Raw genomic sequence first — 20,754 nt, 5'->3', positions numbered from 1 at the left:
TTACAAGACTAAAAATTCTATAAGTTTGATGTAGCGACAGAAATAAAGCCACACCTTCAGTAAACATCTCAGATTTACGTATCATAATGTTTTCTCACATGTAACCACATAATGTTTACTAAAACTCTTATAACAATGGCACTTTTTTCATTCATAGTTATAAACTACGCAGTAAATACCCGTTATAATGAATTTCTCAAAATTACAGTTTATCAAGAACATCCATGTTTCGTACCATAATTTCAACTCCCTTATTATTTCATTTGATTACCTACTCACTTTTACTCTATACTGTTACAACAGAACTGGAAACGTCAATATTATTCCATTCTGAAGCCTGAGCTTCAAATCGGGTGTGTAACGTCAGTTTAATGTGTTTTTTTTTTTATTTACATAAGTTTCAGCTGCTAAACAAATTCATAAATATGATATAATATTAATATGGGAAAATACATAATGTATTAACCTTTAGCCTGCTGGCGACAAGTGATTCTGCCTTTGCGACCTTCGCAGATCATGATTAGCCTGCACGTCCGTGGACGCTATTCAATCAGTATATTTTCAGTGAACATTCCTTCTTATTATAAATGGTATTGCCGAAGTTGAATGATGGACCAGTCAATTTTAGAAACCTAGCAGGCTGAAGGTTAAAAAGATTATTAGCCTTGCATCGAGAAATATGCACTCATTCTTTGGTGGAATAATACTCGCGCAATATTTCCATTGCAGAACGTGTTCATATTTCTTGATACAAAACTTAACTACAAATACGAGTAAGTCCTCGTGTCAGAAGGAACGCTACCTTTACTTCAGTAATTTTGGTTTCTAAAAGTTGTTGTAGCATGATCTTATGTACAGGCCTTAATCATTATTATTTTGCAGCATATTTAAAAATGATACAGAAAAGGAAAATACCCCCAAAACATCTTACGATGATCCCCATTTGCATGATCCACATATTCAACATTAGCACTTTCAAAGCACAAAATTATCCATTGTAACAGGATTTACAATCATTTCTATAAATTAAGACCAATAATGAAGTATTAGGTGAATAAAATAAAAAAAAAAATACTTCATTTTTTCACCTGCTAATAAATATCCCTGATTTGACCATGGTCTAATAAAAATGTTTATAATATCTGCATTGGTAAGATCCATCTTTGTTACCGAACACTGTCAATCGTGTTAACTCAATCCATTCTGAGGTAATTATTGGATGGCGGTGAACCAATGAACAATGATGATGCAGATACTATGGAATTCAATACAGCACTTGTCCAGTAGTGTTTGTTGTACCCTCACCTTATATTCCAGCCTGAAAATTATAATAGTCTTAAAATAACAATACGGCTCCATTTGTTTTCCTTTATAACATAAAAAGCTGAAAGGATGGTGCTGTTCTATAATAAAAAGATTGTTTATATGCAATTGTAAATCAACACTTGGGTGAATTCATCCTACTTTATAAGATGAAAAACATTATACCCACTATATAACAAATGCTTGCGGTTAAGATACATATCATTATATCACTCGACCCTAGTTTTTGAAGGCATGTGACCCAGTTTCGAACTTGACCTAGATATCATCAAGATGAACATTCTGACCAATTTTTATGGAGATCCATTCACAAGTATGGCCTCTAGAGAGGTCACAAGGTTTTTCTATTTTTAGACCTCACCTTTACAGTATCTGTATACAGTTTCACTTTCTGATTTAATTAAAACAGAAGTTTTAGTCAGCAATTAACCAGTACTTAAGTTGTTATATATGAAAGTTTAAAGGGCATCTGAATTAACTCCATATTCTAGTCATGACTCTCTCAAAGGATAAATGAGCTGCGCCATGAGAAAACCAACATAGTGGCTTTGCGACCAGCATGGATCCAGACCAGCCTGTGCATCCGCGCAGTCTGGTCAGGATCCATGCTGTTCGCTTTCAAAGCCTATTGCAATCAGAGAAACTGTTAGCGAACAGCATGGATCCTGACCAGCCTGCGCATTCGCTGGTTGCAAAGCCACTATGTTGGTTTTCTCATGGCGCGGCTCAACTGCTTTTTTTTGGGATACATTATACATTTATTGAATAGCTTGCTGGTCAGAAATCAAAACCATTTGCCCAAGGCCTGAGGGCAAGTCATTCACATTCAGTAAGTGTTTATTACAGGACATTCAAAGCTTTCATTTCTCAATTTTTGACTGTAACGCTGCAAACCTGCTGAAGTACAGACTGGTCAATAGCACAAAGTACTTTATATAAGTTGTTATGTCAAGCCACGAAATTTAATCCCAACAAACAAGTAAAATTCCCATTCATTTTATATTCAAAAGTTGAAATCCACGAATTCCTATCGCCAAGAAATTGCTGTTTTGACCAAAACCACGAAATTTCATGCCCACGAAATTAAATGATTTCACAAATTCCTAAATACTTAAAGATGTGTACACTCTAACTAGTCATAAATAAACTTGAAGCAAATATTCCACCTTTCAGTTCATAAAAATATTCTAAAAACACTGAAAAATACAATATGTTTAAGCAAAGTAAGATCTGATTCTTCTTTTAAACAAGAGGGTCATGATGACCCTGAATCGCTCACCTGAGTAATATGAGCCACATGTTTCAAATGGCAAACTGATACTAAAATATTAAGAAAGTAGGTCAGTAGGTCATATTCATGGTCACTGAAAGTCAGTTTTAATATCGGTGTGCAAAATTGTACATGTCATCCAAATTTCAAGGCTGTATCTTAAAAAACAAGAAAGTAGGTCATTAGGTCAAGGTCACAGTCAAGTGACCCCTAATCACTTGGAGTCATCAGGTACTTATAATTAAACAGTCTCAGAAATATTATCTGATAATTTTTGAAATATTTTTTCCTATATAACTCATATAACAAGTGACCCCAGGGGCATAATTTGAACAATCTTGTTAGAGATCCACTAGGCAATGCTACATACCAAATATCAAAAGCCTAGGCCTTAAACTTTCAGATAAGAAGATTTTTTTTCCATACGTAAGTCTGATTTTTTTCCCTATATAAGTCTATGTTAAACTTGGGACCCCAGGGCAGGGCCTCTTTTCATCCCAGGGTTATAATTTGAATAATTTTGGTAGAGGACCACAAGGCAATTTCCTATATAACTCATATAACAAGTGACCCCAGGGTGGGGCCTCTTTTCACCCCTGGGGCACAATTTGAACAATCTTCACAGAGGACCATTAGATGATGTCACATGCCAAATATAATGGCTCTACGCCTTGCGATTTTGGACGAGAAGATTTTTAAAGTTTTTCCTTTCGGTTGCCATGGCAACCAGAGTTCTGTGTGGAATTAAATTCTTTAAACAATTTTGAAAGGGGGCCACCCAAGAATCATTCCTGTGAAGTGTGGTGTAATTCTGCTCAGTGGTTTTCAACAAGATTTTTTTAGAACACGACATGACACACGAAGGACATTGAGCAGTCACAAAAGCTCACCATGAGCCATATAAACAGAAACTGACTTTAGAAAATTAAGTTAATAAGTTAAAGCTGTACAAGAAAACCATTGAAAAAAATTATTAAATTCTCTAATTATTTGGAAATTCTCTCATAGTGTTTACCTCCAGCTGGTCTATATACTGGAAAGTCAGGTCTCAAACTCGCTCCTGCCTGGTCAGAGTACATCGCAAGTCTTTGTGTGGCCAAACCCTGGTAGCCTTGAACACGTATTGCATGATGTGCATCTCCAGCCTCGTTTGGCCGGATTCCTGTGACCGTGGCCAAGCCAGCATGATCCCCAGTGAATGGTTGATGCGAGAACTGACCCAGGTTGAAAACACCACTGTTTAACTGGCTGAGGTTAGATGGAATTAAGAGGCTTTGCCCTTGAATTTGAGAATGACGCTCATGCGATAATTCCGTTAAAATATTTGGCGTGTTTGCACCTGGGCCTGGTGTGTATATCCTTGGAATAGGCGTATGGGCAGGCTGAGGTTGCACGGATGGCGATACAGAATTTAAGGATGACAATTTTGTTGAACTTGATAATTTGGAACTTTGCGATTTATGCTGCGAGGTGGCAATTGTCTGACTGGACGATGGATGTTGGAATGCTGCTACTGGCACCAAATGGGACGGTAATCCATGATTAAACATAAGAGGTAAATTTGATGCTGCATTTAATGTATGTAGTGTTGCTTTCGGTTTCGGTATATCTGATAACTTTGAATGTGTTGATCCCACAATATTTCCCATCAGTAAAGAGTTACTGCTTGTACTTTGAACAGAACTGTATTTTGGCACATTAGAAGCACTAGTATGTTTATTCTGACTTGGTTGTCGTTTCAAATCATGTGATGAGGATGATTGGCTGCTACTCCCTGAATTATTTGATCTGGAATTTGATGGTTTTGATGTTGTAACAACATTTTTCTGTTGACTTGCTGTCCTATTACTGGAACCTGAACTTTGAGGTGTAAAAGTAACCAGCTGGTAACCTTGTGCTACACCATTACTACTCTGAGGTAACAATGCCATTTGTACAGGAAGCTGGGAACCATGATGATTTCCTATTGGCTGACCAGATATACCAGTAATGAACTTAACTCCGCCTCCAGATAAGGATGAATTATTAACAACTGTCATATTTTTCTGTCCCAAACTAGAGCTTAGTGTTGTTACATTTGATACCACTGGATTAATCATTTTATATGCTGTCTGAATAGATGGTGCACTTGTTTTCTGCTCTTTACTTACTGCATGTTGTTTTTGAACAATCATTGCTGAGTTACCCTTTTGGCCGATTAAAACTGCATTTTTCTGTGCTACTATATGTGAATTATATACAACAGTACTTTGAATAGTTTGGCTAGGTCCAGAATTTTGTAAATGCATTTTATATTTAGGAACGTTTTGCGATACAGTCACAACAGGTTTTGTTACTGTTGTTGATGCCACTGATTTCAATGGAAGTTGGGGCTGTGTTGGTAACGTCTTATTTTTAAAGTTTTTCTTTCTACTTTCATCTCCGGAGTCATTGCTACTTGTACTACTGCTGCGACTACTTCGAGAAGAGCTACGACTTCTACTACGGGAACTAGATGTACTGCTCTGACTTGATGACCTTGACCTGTTCCGACTGCTATTTTTAGATTTGTTACTTTGAGACAGTGAACTTGGTGATGTAGCTGGAGAGATAGACTCTAGACGAATTCTTTTTGGAGAGCCAGCTCTCGCGCTTTCAAACTTCTGTGCTCTAGAGGCCTTATCATTTATTTCAGCGGTATCAAAAGACTGAAATAGTCTTTCCTGTGTGGGTTGAGGTTGCTGTTTTTGTTGTTCTTCCTGAAGGTTTTTATTGTGTTCCTCTGAAGCAGTAGCAAGCAAAGCATCAAATGTTGTTGATGGATGCTTGCTTGGTGAACTATGCAAATTTGCACCTAGAAAAGAAGTATCCTTGAATAAATAATCTTTCAAAAAATCCTAACATATCTAAGGTAATCTTCAAACATAGACTTTCTTTTTTTCCAAATAGAATTATCCTCGTTACCAACAATAATTTTTAGATTCATATCACATTTTCTAAGAAGAGAAAACAAACTGCTAGGTATTGTGCTAATATTGGATAGGATACTTAATTTTTTCAAGTTAAACTCAAATAAGCTAACAGAAGTCAACATTATATCATTGTTAAAATGCAGTAAAAAGATAAAAAATGTAAATATCATCTGTCATTATTGCAACTTTAACTCTATATCAAACAGAAAACAAAATTTAACATTGCTTTGTTACTCAAAAATCTGTGACATTTTCAAAGTCATCGACTAAGTGCCCCTCACTCCCTGAAAGATAACTGGAGACCCTTATTTTATTATTAATCACTTTAAGTCCAGTATGAGAAGGACTTTACGGTAAATTACCTATGGTGTTAAAATCCAACACTATTATTGAATCCCAATCAGAAGTAAACTAAGCTATTATCAAAAATATTTTTTTCAAAACTGATTAATTATACTAACAAGTGAGATATGTAACTAATATTCTTACTGTTAGACTGGAGAACAAGGTTTTTGCCATGAAGATCTGGCGATGGTATCGCACTAATTGCTATTGGCTGATTGGCTGTGGAGATCAACATTGCCGTTGACGTCCGTGATTCTGGAGAACTGGAGGCCTGATTTATCACATGACCTTGAACAGATGCAACCTGCTGCATACCAAGCAGCTCACCATTCATCATTAGTCTCTTTGATACAGAGTCCATTTCTTGCTGACTTTTTCTTTTCAAATTTTTATTCTGTTCAATTCTATGTACCAATGTTTGTTTTAGAAGATCATTTGTATTATTTATACTACCATTTAAAACCTGTCCTCTTTTTTTCGGAATAACCATTTTGTCTATAGCAAAATTTGTTTTTGAAGACGCCACTGTACTTCCAGCTTGAGAATTAGCAACAAAATTAGCAGACGTCCAAGCAGACGACTTACTGGATTGGTTTAAATCACCCTGAAGATTTACTGAAATTTGATCACAACTGGTTTTGTTCAAACTATGTGCACTGCCTACAATATTTCCATTTTCAATGATACTGTATGGACTATTTTCTAGACCTGCTACTATAACACGTTCCATAGCCTTTTTCACATTGTCACCTGGAAGACAGTCAAATGGAATGCTGATAGGTAAACTAGGTCGAGATTTATTGAGATCATTATCGCTGCGACTGGACTCTATATAACCGTTTAACTTTGGAACTGTATCAGCAGTTTTACCTGACTGGTCTGTTCTAGTATTTTCTAAAAGTTTCCGAATGGATAAATTAGAATTAGCTGCACCAGAATTATCCAAGTCAGATGGCGCTTTTGATATGTTGTTTTTTCCACGATTTGAACTCCTGCTTTTTCTTTCTTTACTTTTTCTGTTAGATTTTCCAACAGTTGGAGGTGGAGATGAAGCAGACGGTATATTGGCAGCCATGTTTGGGTGTAAATTCTCTGACTCCATTTTCCTTTTTCTGTCTGTCCTTTTTGCAGGTCCCTGAGGCAGTTGGTTTACAATATTTTCGCTAACTTCTATGCTACTTTGTAGTTGTTTAACCTGAGTCTCCAGCTCCTGTGCTTGAGAAAGAAGTTGTTTCTTTCTACTGAGTGATTCAGAAAACTGATTGGCTAAGTAACCCTGAGCATTGGAAAGCTGCACTAGGCCATTCTGAAATGAGAAAGGTGATCATTAGTTCATTATATGCTGTACTCAAACATATTACAGGAAAACTGAGAATAATCATCGTATCTTTGTTTTAATAAGGTTTCAAGAAATATCTATGGTGACTCAAGAAGACCCCAAAAGCCCCTTTTGGCATTATGTGAGACACAAGCGTGTACCTGGGAAGAACCAACAATCTTCCATAAGCTAGCTGGATGGCGTCCCCGCATAAAAGAGTGCAACACCCAAAGCAAGATTTAGAACCAACTAGAAAATGCTTTTGTAAAAAAGCGCATGTCTCCCCCAATGCAAAGTCCTATAGGCAAGAAGTCAATAGGGGTCAGGAGCGAAAGTCAGAGACACTGATGGTTGGCTGCAACAGGGATCATCTACTTGGCATGTCCAGTCATCCAGTCATAAATTTCAACACTATTGGCCTAGTGGTTCTCAAGTCACTGTTCAGGCTCCAGTGACCTTGACCTTTGATCAAGTGACCTCAAAATATTTAGGGGTCATCTACTCTGCATGTCCAATCATCCTATTAAGTTTCAACATTGTACGTCAAGTGGTTCTCAAGTTATTTCCAAAAAAAGATTTTACATGAACAGGCCACTGTGACCTTGACCTTTAATTGACTGACCCCAAAATCAATAGGGGTCATCTCCTCTGCATTAATCATCCTATGAAGTTTCAACATTCTGGGTCAAGTGGTTCTCAAGTTATTGATCGGAACTGGTTATCAATGTTCAGGCCCCTGTGACCTTGACCTTTAACGGAGTGACCCCAAAAACAATAGGGGTCATTTACTCTGCATGAACAATCATCCTAAGAAGTTTCAACATTCTGGGTCCAGAAGTTCTCAAGTTATTGATTGGAAATGGTTTTCAATGTTCAGGCCCCCGTGGCCTTGACCTTCAACAGAGTGACCCCAAAATCGTTAGGGGTCATCTACACTGCATGAACAATCATCCTATGAAGTTTCATCATTCTGGGTCAAGTGGTTCTCAAGTTACTGACCGGAAATGGTTTTCAATGTTCAGGCCCGTGACCTTGACCTTTCACAGAGTGACACCAAAATCATTAGGGGTCATCTACTCTGCATGACCAATCATCCTATTAAGTTTTAACATTCTGGGTCAAGTGGTTCTCAAGTTACTGACCGGAAATGGTTTTCCATGTGTCCCTGTGACCTTGACCTTTAATGGAGTGACCCCAAAATCGATAGGGGTCATCTACTTTGCGTGTACAATCATCCTATGAAGTTTCAACATTCTGGGTCAAGTGGTTCTCTAGTTATTGATCAGAAATGGTTTTCAATGTTCAAGCCCCTGTGACCTTGACCTTTGATGGAGTGACCCCAAAATCAATAGGGGTCATCTACTCTTTATGACCAATCATCCTATGAAGTTTCAACAATCTGGGTCAAGTGGTTCTCTAGTTATTGATCGGAAATGGTTTTCAATGTTCAGGCCCCTGTGACCTTGACCTTTGACGGAGTGACCCCAAAATCAATAGGGGTCATCTACTCTTCATGACCAATCATCCTATGAAGTTTCAACATTATGGAACAAGTGGTTCTCTAGTTATCGATCGAAAATGGTTTTCAATGTTCAGGCCCCTGTGACCTTGACCTTTGACGGAATGATCCCAAAATCAATAGGGGTCATCTACCCTTCATGACCAATCATCATATGAAGTTTCAACATTCTGGGTCAAGTGGTTCTCTAGTTATTGATCGGAAATGGTTTTCAATGTTAAGGCCCCTGTGACCTTGACCTTTGAAGGAGTGACCCCAAAAACAATAGGGGTCGTCTACTCCAGCAGCCCTACAACCCTATAAAGTTTGAAGGTTCTAGGTCAAATGGTTCTCCAGTTATTGCTCAGAAATGAAGTGTGACGTACGGACGGACGGATGGACAGGGCAAAAACAATATGTCTCCTGGGGGAGACATAATAATGGCAAGGAGCAAGTGTTTCAAAAACAGAGATCTTACCCACCCAGCCACATTGGCCCCAAGATCAGTCTTAGTGTACAAAAAGAGAACTTAGAATGTGTTTTAGGGGATTGTACATAATGTCTTCTGTCTAATAAATACTACTCCAATAGCTTTAAGTCTAGGTTAACAGCATATGATTACATTACAAAAGTATATTTATAAAAGACAGATTTTAAATTGTTTTATATGAATATGTCTATTTAAATACTTGATGATTTCTTCAAGATTTACAGGGATGATTAAGAGGCTTACAATAGTGCTATGATGTTAATAATATTATTTGACCGTGAAATTGTATCCCGATCACCTAATACTTTAGTGAGAAGTGATTACCTTCTTGCCATTGGACTTCCCTGATGATAAACTATGGTCTACTACAGCTTGATTTTGAGCAGCAAGCTGTAAATATACAAGTTATGTCGTGACTTCCATTCAGAATAATAAAATAGTCATTCTAACATGGTTTGATTTGTAAGTCAGTTAGGAAGAATGGAGTCAAATGTGTTCGCTACAAATCGGGCAATAAACCTAGTGAAAACCATGTTTAATGTATTGCTTTATGAAATTTTATATAATATCCATTTACAAAGCTGTCTCTATTTTCCAATATAATTTCAGTTTTAAAACACATGTCAAAATATTAAAATCTATAAGACTACTAACTGCATTAATAAAATATAAAATGCTTTAGATTCTACATTGTTCGGTTTTATGGTTTTAAGGGCGACTTATGTTATACAGCAACTTTCCACCAATAAAAGTAGATGGACGCTTCAGGCACAAGAGGCACCTACATTTAAAATGTACGTGTTGTGACAAGCCAGCTTAATGGTGTCTTATAATGAAAGAATTATATCCTTGTATAGTATGAACCAAAACTAATTAAGGCAATACTGCCCTGGATGCAAAAGAATCACACAGGAATGGTGGTGGCGTTTGGTACTGAGGAGAGGGTGAAGGTCACTAGAATTTCAACTGGTCTGAGAAGCACTTACCAGAGCTTGATTTTCTACTTCTAGTTGTTTAATCTGTACTTGCAGACTTTGGCCCATGGCCTCTAGCTCGTTCTGCTGTGTCAGTATACCCCTTGCCTGAGCAATAAACTCTGATGGGGTACATGCATCAATCTGTAACTGAAAATTACATGTATATTTGTAATGGTATAGGATTCTAGATAATAAACTAAGTTATGAACCAGTCTTAATTTTTTGTTAAACAGTCTAAGTACTCATAAAGTCTAATTGGTTGTTTCTCCAAAATCAAATTTAGTTTCAAAATCTCGAACCTTTTGTTCTGATCATCATTTTGAATTGAAATTGGTCATTTAGGTCAACAAGTTGATTAAATACACAATGTCTAATGAGTTTCACACTTTCCAATTAAACACTTTCTTCATACATACTGACAAGCCTAAATGGACTTAACAAATCATAAGTGCTAAATTTACTGTGACCATAACATACTATAATTAGTATCAGAAACTCAAAATTTACATAAATCATGATTCACTTGACTTTTACCTCATAATTTTCACAGATATGGAAAACAACTAAATTTAATAAACATTAACAAGTACAATCAAACCTGTATCAAGCAGCAAGTCAATGGAAAAACACAAGCTGATGGCTTAAAGGTCCATTACTAAGGGAAAGTGAGTTGGCAATTTTTTTCATAGCCAGTGCATAGACTTCTGCAAGACACTAAATAATGAAGATTGGCAGGTCAAAATTTACAGAAGGTCTTTGGAACTCAAAGAAATGTATGTGTATTATGTTGAAATTTCAATGAATCGACAGAATGACCCCCCAGGTCTTTTTAACTTTCTTCATACTTCATAGAAAAATAATTGTACATATACTGCGATTTATTTCGAATTTCTACATACCAACTTTCATTTGCCAATAAAATGAAATAGTTTCTGTGCTTTTTAAAAGAAATTAAAATGTTCACTTTCCTTAGTATTGGACCTTTAATGTAGGTGAATGCTTATGACAATTTGAAATAGAACAAAATGTCAAATTGTTAAGTACCCCGACACATTGCTTAATACAGGTGGCCACCACAGCAGGTTCAACTGTGTTACCTCTTTCAACCTTGTCTTCAGTTGCTTGGTGCTGTCTTTCTGTAAATGCTCTATCTGCTTCTCCAATCTCAGCACTTCAGAGTTCAAATCCAGCTGTCGTAACTACAAATACAAACACACAATAGTTCACTTGAAGCCTCATTTCTAGATGAAACATGAATTAAGTTATGCGAAATCTTGGCTGGATCAGAAGTATAAGCATGAAATCTTCAGTACTGAATTAAATCTACAGATCATACTTTAGAAGCAAAGAACGCCACCAACAAATATAACAGCAGAAATGTTTTTGTCAAGTCTTTTCATGAAAGGTAATGAAAGATGCAACACTCCTCATGCCTGCTAAGGCCGGCTTAAGTAGAGCTCTATACTGCAAACACTTTGAATGGACAATCCCACAGGATGGTAAAATATAACAACATTGAGGAAGTAATTACTTAATTGGCTTGTCTTTAATCAGTCACCCCTTACAGCCATTAGTTCAAGACTTCCCATGGCTTAATTTTTATAGGAGTACAAGTAACCAACTTTATTTATACAAATGTGGAATTTCCTTAAACCAAACAAAATATTTAAATAACCAACCTTTTCTTTTTCTATCTGTTCAGTAACAGATTCCTTATACTCAGAGGTCTGCATGTACACTAAGAATTGCATAAACTGTTGTCGGAACACATCTACAAAGAAATATATACATAGCAACAAAGCCTTTAAAAAGATAGAAATCATAAAAGGGCTGTCTGAAAAAAAATGCAACTGAGTATGTATTTTGCTAACCATGCCCGTTCTGTTAAAAACAATTGTTTATTTTTACTATCAGTAAATATTTTCTCATGTCCTCCGTGCTTAAGCTAAAAACGGGGGCATTTTTGACCTGTAGTAAGTATTAATCCAAGTAATAGCTTACCCATGAGTTGTTGAACCACTGGAGCCATTTCTAATGCAGATACAGACTGGGGCTGGACAGACTGTTTGAAGTAAGAGTTGGATAAAGCTGTCATACTGGGTTCATTGTAACTCTTCTTCATTGATTCATCGGCTGTAAAATACAAAACAACACGTGTCTACCTTACAGTCAAAATGCTGCATTCATACTGGTTCATATATATAAACGAACAGAGATCATGATAGTCTGATACTAGTTGTAGATGTAGATGACAAAATATATCCAGTTTGAGACTAATGTTTTGGCTGTAAAGAGGTCCTGTGGAGTTACTGCCAAAACAGTTACCTGAGAGCCAGATATTCCCATCTGCATCTACAACCAGTGATAGATCACTATTCTTGCTTACCTAATTTTACAAACTATGGAGCAAATACTACAAATACTATCAATAAAATAGATTGTACCACTACAGCCAAATCTGTATTAAGAAGCAACACAATCTGGCTGCTTAGGTGAGGTGGCTACTAAAGACAAGTTGAAATTAGAACAGAAAGTTCATTAGAGAAGTTAGCTAAGTGGCTGCTTAAGGAAGGTGGCTACTTAAGCTGAAATTAGAACAGAAAGTTCATTAGAGAAGTTAGCTAAGTGGCTGCTTAAGGAAGGTGGCTACTTAAGCTGAAATTAGAACAGAAAGTTCATTAGAGAAGTTAGCTAAATTAGAACAGAAAGTTCATTAGAGAAGTTAGCTAAGTGGCTGCTTAAGGCAAGTGGCTACTCGATACAGGTGGCTGCTATGGCAGGTTCAACTATATACAGAAATGATCTTTTCTACATGAAAAGGAAACAGTTTTTCGAGACTTACCCACAGCTGATGTTGACAGCAAAGTGTGACTGTGTAACAAATTAAGGCTATCCAGTGCCAGCACTTTCTCCTTGCTTTTTGTTTTAGCTAAAGCACGAGCTTTTAGTGCAGACAACACTTTTCGCTGCTTTCTTCTTTGTACTGAAATGGGCAAGAATAGCAATTCTGAACAAAAATCCTCATTCTATAAACAATAGCAGAAAGTGATTCCTTAAGCACTTGGACTGACAATTATTTACATTTTAAGTTAGAAATTCATAACTCCAGACCCAAATTTTCTTGCATGTCAAGTCATCACATTATACCCACACAACCTAACCCAGAGTGATAAACTGATTACAAGGTCAAACAATTTGATCTTTTTTTACAAGCAAACACTAATGTCTTAATCCTCAAAATAAAGTAAAACCTGTACAAAAAACTCAATTGAATAGCTTGCTATAATGATCACCTGTTTAATTTTCTGTTTTACATTTGCAGTTTATTTTAACTTGTGAATTTAAACACCACTACATTAAAGACCAATTTTTGGTTCTCCAAATTATCATCTTTATTAACAGATTTGGCTGAAAATATCCATGTATATTTTCTAAGATATAAAGTACACACCCATTTTCTTTTCTTTATCATCCTCCTTCAGCTGTCCATTACTAATGTCTGTAATTGCAGCCTGAATCTTTTGTTTAGCAACTAGATGTGCTTTACGTCCCGCTAAAGGTTTAGGCTTCTGTCGCGTCCTCCTTACCTCCATCTCTTCCTCCTAAATCACATAAATTATAAACTTTCTAAAATCCAAGTTCACAATTGAAAAGGGTAAATTCAGAAAAAAATATTTTTAGTTTGTTGTTCATAGATTCTAAAGCAATAAATTTGTTATTTCATATACAATACAAAGAGAAAAACGTTCCTAACAGAATGAGAGAACTTGATCTGGCTCCATTTAATGAGATGCCAGAGTATTTGTTAAAATCACTGCACAATAAAGAAAATCGCAATGTGTGTCAATACAGTTGTTAACATGTCATAATTATGTTCAATTTTTAGAAATTAAAAGCATATAACCAATGAACTGTTCAAATATCAAATATTAAAATTACTCCTACTTCTAAAAACTGTGATCCAAGTTTTAAGCAAGTAAAACAGTTATACAATGTATATACTTGAAAATTTCACAGTTCACAGGTTTTGTGGTCTAGTAACTTAATATCTAAAAGCTGTGGTAAAGATAGTATCACACAGTGCTTTCATCCCATTCCCAGTCTTCAAACAAAATGAAATTCAACAAAATATCTCATGTTATAGGCAGATTGTATTCAAACAGGTATAACAACGTTACTAGAATGTTAAATAAGAGAAATGCCTCGAAATTGAAACCATTAAGAAACAAATTCTGATGTTTTTCCTAAAAAAGCCTAAAACTGCAGCTGTCAATACAATCTATTCAGAAAACCAAGCTGTTAGATAAATGAAATCTAAATGAGCCGTGCCATGAGAAAACCAACATAGTGGTTTTGCGACCAGCATGGATCCAGACCAGCCTGCGCATCTGCGCAGTCTGGTCAGGATCCATACTGTTCGCTTTTAAAGCCTATTGGGATTGGAGAAACCGTTAGCGAACAGCATGGATCCTGACCAGACTGCGCGGATGCGCAGGCTGGTCTGGATCCATGCTGGTCGCAAACCCACTATGTTGGTTTTCTCATGGCGCGGCTCAAATGAAAATTGATAAAAGAGGAAAATCTTCATATACTGCAACATACTGCCATTATTTATTCATTGTTTTTGTAAACGCTCATGTGACAGGCTGTATAAAGTCTCTTGTAACATATTCATCTGTGCAAGATTTTCTAATAAGATATCAAATCTAATATGAAAGACTATTTATCCTTGAATCACAATGTTTTTTTTTTGTTCTTTGTGGTTGCTTTAACGTCAGATTGGCAAATATTTAGTTTTAATAGTAAATGAAGACCCTCTTGATGGTGCTATTTCAGACACCTGGGTGAAATAATTGACTTTGCACAAGTCAGATGAGATGGAAAACTTCCTCACATGAAAGAATTCTTCACCCGAAGTACGTTTCGAACCTACAGCACAAAGAAGGAAGTTATTAACCACCTGGTCATCAAGGCCACTGTAGCATCATGATAAAATGATTTGCTTCAACCTGAACAAACAATCCATTCAGAAAGCTGAATGGAAATCTTTTGTAACTCCTTCTTTATAACAGCTTTTTTTTTGCATTCAACCCTTGATTTATGTTTAGCAAATGTAACTTTCATAAAATTACATAATCACTGTCAGAAAGTCACACAGTTACTGTCTGGAGTTCATCAGTAATTCACACAGTCTCTTCTCATTTGCTTTCTAAGGGACAGTTATGAACTAGAATGTGTCTGTAGGACACAGGGTGTGCCCCCCACTGGTACATTTATCACAAATAAGAGGAAATCATTCAAATGTTTGCAGTCTTAATGGGGTATAGCCTCAAAAAAAAATTTATGAAATGGATTCATTATTCTATTCTATATACTTTTTGAGCTATGAGCATCACAAACAAAAAATCCACTATTTTGGCTATTTCAAGGGCCATAACTCTGTAATAAATGCTAAAATTCTCAAGAAGAATGCCAAGTGTGCAAGGCCACATTATGATAAAGACTCAAGCAAGGTTTCATGAATTTACATTAAATACTTTTTGAGTGAGGCACATAATTAGGTGAAAATGTGCATTCTTTTACTATTTCAGGGGCCATAATTCTGGAAATAGGGGTCAGACCCAGATGAAAAATAGGAGGTGCGCAAGTTCATATCATGATAAAGATTCATGCAAAGCTTCATCAATTTATATCAAATATTTTTTGAGCTAGGCGTGTCATGAAGTGAAAATGTGCATTTCTGACTATTTCAGGGGCCATAACTCTAGAAATAGGGGGCAGACCCAAATGAAAAATAGGAGGTGTGCAAGTTCATATTATGATTCAGACTCATGCAAGGTTTCATGAATCTATATCAAATACTGTTTGAGCTAGGCGTGTCACAAGGTGAAAATGTACATTTTTGACTATTTCAGGGGACATAACTCTAGAAATAAGGGGCAGACCCAAATGAAAAATAGGAGGTGTGCAAGTTCATATTATGATTAAGACTCATGCAAGGTTTCATGAATCTATATCAAATACTGTTTGAGCTAGGCGTGTAACAAGGTGAAAATGTTCATTTTTGACTATTTCAGGGGCCATAACTCTAGAAATGGGGGGCAGAGCCAGATGAAAAATGGAAGGTGCGCAAGTTCATACCATAATAGAGACTCATGCAAGGTTTCATCAATCTATATCAAATACTTTTTGAGCTAGGCATGTCACAAGCTGAAAATGTGCATATTTTACTATTTCAGGGGCCATAACTCTAAAAACAGGGGGCAGACTCAGATGAAAAATAGGAGGTGCGCAAGTTCATATCATGATTAAGACTCATGCAGGGTTTCATGAATCTATATCAAATACTTTTTGAGCTAGGCGTGTCACAAGGTGAAAATGTGCATTTTTGACTATTTCAGGGGCCATAACTCTAAAATTAGGGGGCGGAGCCAGACGAAAAATAGAAGGTGCTTAAGTTCATATCAAGATAAAGATTCATGCAAGGTTTCATTAATCTATATCAAATACTTTTTGAGCTAGGCATGTCACGAACTTCGGACAGATGCACGCATGGACAAGAGCAAATCTATAGCCCCCGGGGGGGGGGGGGGGGGGGGGGGGGGGCACAAGGATGTGCAAGTTTGTCTAACCTTTTTGAACTTTAATCATTAAAGACTCATAATACCTCTGTCTTTGTGCTGTATAAGCAACTGAAATGCTGGCAAGTTAACCTAATTATTTATTATTCTCCACTTGTAACTGACAACTTTCACAATATGAATCAGAGGTGGAGAACAATTATTTAAATGGTAATTAGAGCTACAATTGTATATGAATCTTGTATATAAAACTGCCTATACAAATAATTAAATATTACCATGAAATATAAGATATCTGCCAAAAAGTGGAATTCAAAGTCTGTGCTGTATAATGTAGCAAAGTAAAAGTTCAGACAGTCTTTGTTAGTTTAAAAGACTAACAGAAAAAATGCTACTTAGATGACACTGTGAATGAAGCTTTTCTTTATCACACTGATACACTCCTTCATTTCTGAACCAAAGAAGGAAAGAAAAATAAGTGAAAAACTTAAGAAAGTGTGTTAACAGTGAAACACAGCAAAACTGAATACCTCCCAACGTTAACAAAGAAAACTGCAAACTATTCACTACTTTAACTACCGACAACATCTCCTCGTTAGCCTCACTCACATTTTCTGTGTCGGAAACAGAAGATGCAGACTGAACGGGTGGAGGTCTAGAGATCCACTGGGACCACTTGTGCCGAGTCGTAGGGCCATATACCTGATACTCCTCATTACCCGTCATTTCGGAACTCGCGTTGCTTGTAGAGTCAAAGTCTAGAAGTTTGGCTGCCTTGTAAGAGCTGTCAGATTTCTTATCGCCAGCTTTTTGTTCCTGAAAAAGTAAGAAACTATTTTGGTCCTTCATGTTAGAATTTCACTATCATGTATATTCCTATTCTTTTTTTCAAATCTTTTAACAGTTTCACACAGCTGTGAAATCAAACTAAAGTGAAAAGACTTATTGAACTACTTCTCTATCACCATAAAATATTCATACACTAGATTAAGTATCAGTTAAGTGGTTTCTTTACCTCAATCAATGAGACACTGACACACTAAAAGAAAAATCATATAGGTACATGTTGCAAGGTATAATTTACACCTTATCACCTGTTTCATAAAGCAGATATATGCACTAGTTTTGAAGATAAATTTGACATATTAAAGCAGAATGTTTTAGGCTTTACCAATGACTTTTTTGTTAACAATGATTAAACATTACTTCTAGAAATAAAGGTCATAAAAAATTAAAGGGACTAACCCACACAGCTTAGGCAAAAAATAATTTCTCTCAAAAATCCATAAAAAGTGAGTACTCTGAAGGTGACTTATTGACATAAGACTTTTGCAAGATATCCAAATAAATAACCAAAAAATATTGTGGAGAAGGTAGAAAACCATTTCAATGCTTTTGAAACAATGCAGAAAATTTACATTTTTCTTGCATTTTTACCAATATCTAACTTTTATTTTCACCCACTTTATCAATCTTCATTGTCATATATACAATCTATGCCAAACCTAGTGGAAATGTATATGTTGAAAAAATGCACACAAACTGTGGGCGAGTAGCTTTAAAGATGGTAAAACAAATTTAAGCAAGATTTTATGAAACTTTTCCTATATTCTGTAAGAGATATATTTAAGGAACAAAAAGACCCATTACATAGCGTTAGATCCCTATCAGGAATGTTTTATTGCTTTTATAAATTTTTGAATTACCCCTCTTTAATATCAAAGTATTTAAAAAGTTTATTTTTTTTTTTTACTTCAGTCATTTCTAATTTTACATTTGATATATAATGGAATAATTCAACAATCTGAACTAGATGGCAACTTTTAAAACTGTGGATAGCTTTGAAATTCATCTACATGTATTTTCAATCTATCTTTTTTGCACTACATGGATAGGTAAAGGGAGGTAATAATACTTTGACAAACTTGCAACTGTAATAAATTTCTCCTAAATACACAATTATTGTTTGACAAATATAATATAACAGTTCTTACATAAATTTTGTATCATTCCTTAGGATACACATACCAAATTTGTATGTACACTACAAACAACTAGATCTTAGTTAGGCAACCAGGATAGGATAATCAAATTAAAAAAAAATCCAGTAAAAATCTAGTATTAAATACTCTGTGAGCATGAATAAGTGTACATGATTACGTGTTAAAGTTCTAAACAATTCCAGCAGTTCGCCAAAATCGGAATAACCACCTTTAATTCATACGGTATTATACTAATAATTTCAAAGACATGAAGTGATGCTTTGTACAAGCTGCCAGTTTTTGTTTTATTTGGTTTCAAGTCACAACAACAGACAGTAGGTCATATGGCAACTTTCCAACTCTTAGTGGAGGAAGACCACAGATGGCCCTCCCAGCAATATTTCATGCACAGGCTGGTACAGGGGTAAAAGCCACTGATCTTCCATAAGCAAGCCAAATGGCTTCCTCACACGTATGTGTACACGCATTGGTAGAGAGGGTTTAGACACTTTCCTACAGAGGTGAAGGCCCCAAGTTCGATTCCTGATTACTCCCATTGCGGTGTGTCCTTGGGCAAGGCACTTTATCACGATTGCCTCAGTCGACCCTGCTGTAAATGGGTACCAGCAAATTGCTGGGGTAAGGTATAATTGGTTTTAAATGTTCTTAAAATAGGGTTGCTCAAAAGTTCAACAGAGCTTATGTTCATTGTTTCACAAAGCGACGGTAAATAAAATTTACCTTTACCTTTACCTGTACATCCATAGTGAGGTTTAAAACCTACAGCAGTGAAGATCAACTGGGAAAGTGATTCAAAATCCCTTATACAAGCTAAGTTCTTATATTTGACACAGTATACAGCACTGACCTGAGAGTTGTTTTTCAATGATGAAGTTAATGAAGGTACAAGTCTGCCTCTTCTATCTTTTCTCATTGGCTTGGATGGTTCCTCTTCAACCTGCTAATATATATCAACATTTGAACAGGGAACCACTCATTGAAAATACAATCTAAGACTTCAAAATTGGGAACTTACCAGAAATAATGGACTTCAAAATTATTTCATCATATAAACTTGGAGTCATACCATGACATACTATTTCCTTTAGAAAACCAAATATTTCTCATTTGCATTAAAGAGAAGAGCATTATCTACAAAATCATTCAGTTAAAACACCTTAATTAGTAGAAAGTACTTTATTCTTTAACTAATTTATTACTATAAAAAAAGTCCTACCTTTTTTGAAGGATTTCTGATTCTTTGGAAGTATTTCTCTAGCTGTAATGACAACAAATTGATAGTTAACATATATACCACTTACATAGATATATAACACTGGAAAATTACATTTGTATATCATACAGCTTTATTGACAATGAGCCATTTGGTATTACTTTAATCAATAGCAAAAGTATTACACGGTATAAACCCAATAAGACAAAATGGCTAGTACATCATGTGGTATAAACCTAACAAGACAAACTGACTAGTACATCATTTTTCTAGTTATACTCTATACTATACATTATAAACCCAACAAGACAAACTGACCAGTACATCATGTATTATACAGTATAAACCCAACAAGACAAACTGACCAGTACATCATGTATTATATAGTATAAATCCAACAAGACAAACTGACAAGTACATCATGTATTATACAGTATAAACCCAACAAGACAAACTGACTATGACATCATGTATTTTTTATACAGTATAAACTGCCATGGCTCACATCATGTCCTACAGTAATTTCATTAGGCATTTGTAGTGATGGATTTCTTTAACTGTGTATCATGAGTGTACATAATTTCCATTATATGTTAAAGGGGCATCCAGATATAAGGCTGATTTTCCCTCCTAAACTTCTATCATCAGCAGAATTTTCAGTTTACCTTATTTCATATCACACTTATACATTATCGACAGATTCATTCACACTTTTAGGCCAACATTTTCGTCTCACTCAAAAAAAAAAAAAAAAAAAAAAAAAAAAAAAAAAAAAAGCCACAAAA

At 35.8% G+C, this 20,754-nt stretch overlaps 1 protein-coding gene across 8 annotated transcripts in view; it reads right to left on the bottom strand.

Moving 5' to 3' along the window:
- Window positions 1–894: 894 nt before the first annotated feature.
- The window catches only part of LOC123525118 (serine-rich adhesin for platelets-like), a 50,976-nt gene continuing 31,116 nt past the window's right edge, over window positions 895–20,754 (bottom strand). For 3 of the 8 annotated variants that reach the window (XM_053538157.1, XM_053538156.1, XM_053538163.1), the window contains 13 exons: window positions 19,973–20,014; window positions 19,604–19,696; window positions 17,363–17,569; window positions 13,624–13,774; window positions 13,015–13,155; window positions 12,174–12,305; window positions 11,852–11,943; window positions 11,270–11,371; window positions 10,182–10,319; window positions 9,520–9,585; window positions 6,034–7,195; window positions 3,609–5,426; window positions 895–1,318 (listed from right to left, as the gene is read on the bottom strand). In XM_053538157.1, the coding sequence (XP_053394132.1) occupies window positions 1,302–1,318; window positions 3,609–5,426; window positions 6,034–7,195; window positions 9,520–9,585; window positions 10,182–10,319; window positions 11,270–11,371; window positions 11,852–11,943; window positions 12,174–12,305; window positions 13,015–13,155; window positions 13,624–13,774; window positions 17,363–17,569; window positions 19,604–19,696; window positions 19,973–20,014 (4,161 nt within the window). In that variant the 3' untranslated portion in view covers window positions 895–1,301. The remainder of the gene's footprint in view (window positions 1,319–3,608; window positions 5,427–6,033; window positions 7,196–9,519; window positions 9,586–10,181; window positions 10,320–11,269; window positions 11,372–11,851; window positions 11,944–12,173; window positions 12,306–13,014; window positions 13,156–13,623; window positions 13,775–17,362; window positions 17,570–19,603; window positions 19,697–19,972; window positions 20,015–20,754) is intronic. The other 5 variants (XM_053538159.1, XM_053538158.1, XM_053538160.1 and 2 more) reach the window with 4 other exon arrangements.

The sequence above is a fragment of the Mercenaria mercenaria genome, chromosome 3 (assembly GCF_021730395.1).
Source record: "Mercenaria mercenaria strain notata chromosome 3, MADL_Memer_1, whole genome shotgun sequence".
NCBI classification, from domain to species: Eukaryota; Metazoa; Mollusca; class Bivalvia; order Venerida; family Veneridae; genus Mercenaria; species Mercenaria mercenaria.
This window is presented reverse-complemented; position numbering and strand designations above follow the sequence as displayed.